Here is a 5,032-nt window from a genome sequence, read left to right on the forward strand (position 1 = left end):
AAATCTCCTGGTATTTTGAGTCTTTATTGGTCACAGATTGTGGTTCCTAATGAGTAAGTAATGTGCAGCCATAAAGAAAAGGATTTTAATGATAATCTTTAAAGCATGCGTAAATGATTTACATTATTATTAAAGCGATTAGTTTCATTTTATAGCACATTTATAAAGGATGAGAAAGAAGAATTGTGCTCTGAGATTAAAACAAACAAACAAAAAAGAAACAGAAAAAATATTTTAAAAATAAAATAAATAATAAAATTAAACAATGACTGCTAACGTTAACTTAACTTTGAATGAAAAAAAAATACACAATAAAATATTTTAATTGGACTGATATTTGAAAACTTTCATGAATATTCTCGACTGAATATATGAAATAAGCAGAGAAAAAGTTAAAGAAACTACAAATCCCTAAATTCTATCCGTCGCAATTGGTTATTGGTTCAGTACCAATAGCAACATTTGATTGGACAGACTCAGTAAAGCTCCGTGTGATTGGCCGACGGTGGCCATGTTAGAGGTTAGGTGACCGGTTGGCTGTCTGAGGTAAATTTTCCTCCTTACTCGGGCTAAACTTAGCCACCGGCCCTTCCACCCCGTTAACACCGGCCTATTTCGACGCCAAAATGCCGGTTCACTCCCGGGAGAAGAAAGAAAGTAACCACGAAGAAATGGAGGTGGATTTTGCCGAGCAAGACGGCAGCAGCACAGACGAGGAGGACACAGTTAGCTCGTCCGTGTCTGAAGATGGAGACAGCTCGGGTAGGAAAAATAGGCCTTCAATATCAACCCACTGCTAAAATAATCAAGTATACCTCCCTGTCAGAGATGCGTTTATCCTGCCATGCGGTTGCTGAAGAAAATTTGCAGACATTTTGACCAGGGAGGGTGGATATAACGCAGTGTATGGGGTGGAGGTGTTACGATGCTGCTCATGATGGCTGTAAAGGAAAACAGTTGTTACGCAGGTGATGTCAGACTTGTCATGTCTTTATGTGAACAGAGATGGATGATGAGGATTGTGAGAGGAGGAGGATGGAGTGTCTGGATGAGATGACCACCCTGGAGAAACAGTTCACTGACCTGAAAGAGCAGTGAGTTCCTTCTCATGTTGTTTCCATCCGCATACAGCTTTCATCTACGGCTGTCTGATCTGAATCAACAAGTACTTTACACTGAAGTCTGGCCTTTTTCAATAAGGCCAGGTTCACCGGGCAGCCTGGGATGCTCTCTCATAGTCACCCTCCATGTCTGTCGTAACTAAGCCACTGGTCATTTTCATGGTCCATTTTCAGGGGCCCTTTTCAGGATTTAAATGGATTTTGCAGGTTGATTGTAATCCCTCTTGAAAGCATTTTTGACATGAAACTGACCTTCAGTTTGAGGTGAAGTTCTGTTTTGACAGTAGCTGATTCTTTGTTAAACTGGGCTGGTGTATTTGAGCTTGCATCAGCTACACTGGCAGGCATGTTAAACAGTCGCCTTCCTGCTGCAAATGCGCCAAAACGTGCTGTTCTCGACCGAGAGTACAATTTTGTCACTGTTAACCACTACTGAATTATGTATTTGTAAAGTTACTCACTCTAAAATTCAAATAAAGCTTATAAGATATTGTGCCTCCTTGTGTTTTTTGCCATTCAGATTGTACAAGGAGCGTCTGAGCCAGGTGGACATCAAGCTGCAGGAGGTAATGGCGGGCTGTGCCCAGGAGTACCTGGAACCTTTAGCCAACTTGCAGGAGAACATGCAGATCAGAACCAAAGTTGCTGGTGGGTCAAATATACTTATACATTTACAACTGACTTAATCTGACTAACTGGCTTTGTATGCTTTATATACCAGTGAGAACAGTTAGGATGACATTTTCATTTAAATAAATAAATAAATACAAACCTTTAATATGGTTAAAGTAGATGATCATCTTTGTATTTAAACTCTTTTAGACATCCTGCCCCTCCATTTCACCCTGAGATTGGAAAAAGCTAAACAGGCAGGATGTCTAATGATATGGAACTAATATAGTGTGGACCTGAACTTAATTTGCAGTTTAAAGGCCATATAGTCTCTTGGATTAAAAAAAATGTACTCTTCACTGTTGGCTGCTTCAGCTAGTAATAATGTTTAAATGGTTGTCACAGGGATATACAGGGAGCTGTGCTTGGAGTCGGTGAAGAACAAGTATGAGTGTGAAATCCAGGCAGCCTGCCAACACTGGGAGGTAAGAGGGCAACAAATGGGCCTATGTGACAGTTAGGTTTGCAGTTTCTTTGCCAAATCACATTTCTGCCTTTACAATGAAAGGAATCCAGTCTAATCTTGGATCATTGGATTTTTGCACCAGTATCCTCTACCTAAACATACTAAATTTAACCCCAATTATTGTGGAGATAATTTGTAATAATAATTGACTAGTGTGTCTTACCAGCTTGTTTCTGCCTCCCAGAGTGAGAAGTTGCTGCTATTTGACACTGTGCAGAGTGAACTGGAGGAAAAGATAAGAAGATTGGAGGAAGACAGACACAGTATTGACATCACCTCAGGTATCATCTAAAATGTCCAAAAATAAATGTATAAAAATTTGATCCATTTAATCAATATAATTCATCAGAATTTGGGCCTGCAGTCTGGCCAGCATCCTGAAAATCCACAGTATTCAGTTTGTATAGTTGTAAAAGAAAAGAAAAAGGAAAGCATTCCTCACCTTTTTTTTCAGTAATTATTGTACTCCTACAGAACGAAGCTCTACTCTGTCCTCTTTGTTTTCCAGAGTTGTGGAATGATGGCTTGCACTCCCGGAAAAACAAGAAGAAAGACCCATTCTGCCCTGTCAAGAAGAAGAAGCCTGTTGTTGTTTCCGATATCCTTTCCCCTTTGTCCTGTCCTTGTCTCACTCCCCCTGTCGTTCGTGCGCACCACATTTTGCTGCAACACTTCAGTGATGATAGATATCTTCCCACCACTTCACTGTACATTTTTCCTTAACCAGTCTGTCACGGCCTTATATTGTTTACATGCTGCAAGATCTTGATATTCTTGAAGATTGGACTGCTATAAGAAAGGTAATTATAAAACAGACAAAGTAGCCACTTAGTGAATGTGTCTGTGTTTCAATTTGGCCTTTTTAGTTTAGTTTTCCTCCTCCACCCCGCAGGCGATGGCATCGCTGGGGCCACACAGGGTGAAGGTTGACGGTAAGAGTTTCTGCTCATCCTTGGTTACAGTCAATATCTGGCTGAGTGCAGCGATCGACCCACAGTCACACAAGAGGGGTTGATTCAATACTTTCAGCTAAAAGTACTCAAGTCCATGGTTAAAAAGGAGACAGATGTTGCTACCTCATCCTCACGACCATCCCTCCCTCCTCCTTTTCCTTCTAATTCTCTCCCTCCAGTTCCTGCTGTCAAGCCTGACAGACATCACCATGTGGCACGTTCAGAGGATGGTCGACTTTTCTATGACAACCAGTGGTACAGCAGGGGACAGGCCATCTGCATCAACAGGAAGGACGAGTATCCGACCAGGTGCGTGTGAGTGTGTGTATGTCTCAGTGAACAGAGTTAAAAAGCCTTTTCTCATAAGAGGGAGCGATGATTTTGGTGATAGCATATGTGAGTTAAATGATGTGCATATTCATCTGCCTTAAGAGAATTTTTAAAAATTTCTCTTACCTAAGAGATGAACAAACATAAGGAAACACCAGATATCTGTGAGTAATAACAAATAAGAACAAATCGTGTATAGGAACAAAAGTAAGAGGAAATTTGTTAAGTTATCACTTCCTGCATGAGGCCCATTGTGTGAGTCCGTGTGGTTGAGATGCAGCAGTCACACACTAGAACTCTGTGTAATAGAAATGATCGTGGACAAATCAAAGAGGGACAACGTGAGTATCAGGCTGAATGTTTGGGATTCTGCATGTTGCCCTTTGTGCTGTCAGGACACGATGCTCAGTGAATAGAGGGTATGTGCTGATGTCAGTTCTTCACAGCTCACCAACTTCCTTCTGCACTGCCGAGCGGCAACACACATACAACAGGCCACTGCCGTGAATGAGCACAGCTGCAGTACACGTAACCCGACTTCCATGTGCAATAAAAGTTTCCCTCTTAATTTTCTTGTGTAAATACCCGAGTGCGGCTACTGAGCGGCCGTGGTGACCTCTGCGTACTGTAATGTCGCATTCGTGGCCTCTGAATTGATTGTAGGAATCGGGAACCGTGTGCGCACTAACGTGTTTTGTGTGTCACACAGCGCCGTCATCACCACCGTCAACAATGATGAGGTGTGGTTCAAACGACTGGATGGCACCAAGTCAAAGCTGTACATCTCCCAGCTGCAGAAAGGGAAATATACTATCAAGCACTCGTAAAAACACAGACGCATACAGGCGAAGGCCATCATCTCTGCTGTGTTTCTCTTTGTCTCCTTTCCGTGTGATATCTCTCTACTTTCTTGCCATATGTACAGACGCACACGCAGCACTTCACTCCTTCTGTGCATAATAACAAAGAAGAATCTGTCTTAAAATATCAACTGACTAAGTGTAAGGAGGCCATCTTCTCTGTAAATATGTATGTATGTTGATATTACTGACGAGGTCACAAAGTGTCATTTTCTCTGGAACGGAGATCAATGCAAAGTGCTGCTAAGAACAAAACATAAAAAAAGGAAGGGCATAGAAGAGCAGTGTGGAACTGTGAACTGTGGAGCTCAGTCGCGTGCCTTTCTGCGACAAGATGATGTCTACGCTGATGACAAAATAAAAAAAAAAGAGTCCTGAACTATTTCTATCAATGCAGTAAAGCCTTACTCTGTACTGTGTTAGCACCAAGAGGGCTGAAGCGGGTCAGTGAACGAGTGAGTGGAAAAACCCTGAACCATGTGAGGATGCCGTCAGCAGTGTGCCTGATTTGCCTCTGCGAGCGCACCGGTTAGATTTGAAATTTCATGCTCCACAGAGCCTAATAGATGTGTATGAGGATCCCCGGTGTCCCCAGTTTGAGATAATGTTTGATTTTATCAAGAACAATTA

General features: G+C 42.0%; 1 protein-coding gene across 1 annotated transcript; it reads left to right on the plus strand.

Annotated features, from left to right (window-relative positions):
• The first annotated feature begins 480 nt into the window (after window positions 1-480).
• Window positions 481-4,522, plus strand: LOC124050817 (breast cancer metastasis-suppressor 1-like protein-A). The gene is made up of 10 exons (XM_046373695.1): window positions 481-762; window positions 1,004-1,094; window positions 1,642-1,769; window positions 2,139-2,218; window positions 2,444-2,540; window positions 2,768-2,857; window positions 2,995-3,059; window positions 3,152-3,191; window positions 3,392-3,521; window positions 4,252-4,522. The coding sequence occupies exons 1-10, from the start codon at window positions 627-629 to the stop codon at window positions 4,367-4,369; spliced, it is 975 nt and encodes a 324-aa protein (XP_046229651.1). The 5' UTR covers window positions 481-626; the 3' UTR covers window positions 4,370-4,522.
• Window positions 4,523-5,032: the final 510 nt, after the last annotated feature.

Source organism: Scatophagus argus, chromosome 19 (assembly GCF_020382885.2).
Source record: "Scatophagus argus isolate fScaArg1 chromosome 19, fScaArg1.pri, whole genome shotgun sequence".
Lineage (NCBI taxonomy): Eukaryota > Metazoa > Chordata > Actinopteri > Scatophagidae > Scatophagus > Scatophagus argus.

Bases quoted from the DNA above. Each gene is read 5' to 3' on its own strand.
- LOC124050817 (XM_046373695.1), top strand. From the start codon at position 627: ATGCCGGTTCACTCCCGGGAGAAGAAAGAAAGTAACCACGAAGAAATG. The intron at 1,095-1,641 runs GTGAGTTCCTTC...TTTGCCATTCAG, and splicing joins TTCACTGACCTGAAAGAGCA to ATTGTACAAGGAGCGTCTGA. The intron at 3,060-3,151 runs GTAATTATAAAA...TCCACCCCGCAG, and splicing joins ATTGGACTGCTATAAGAAAG to GCGATGGCATCGCTGGGGCC.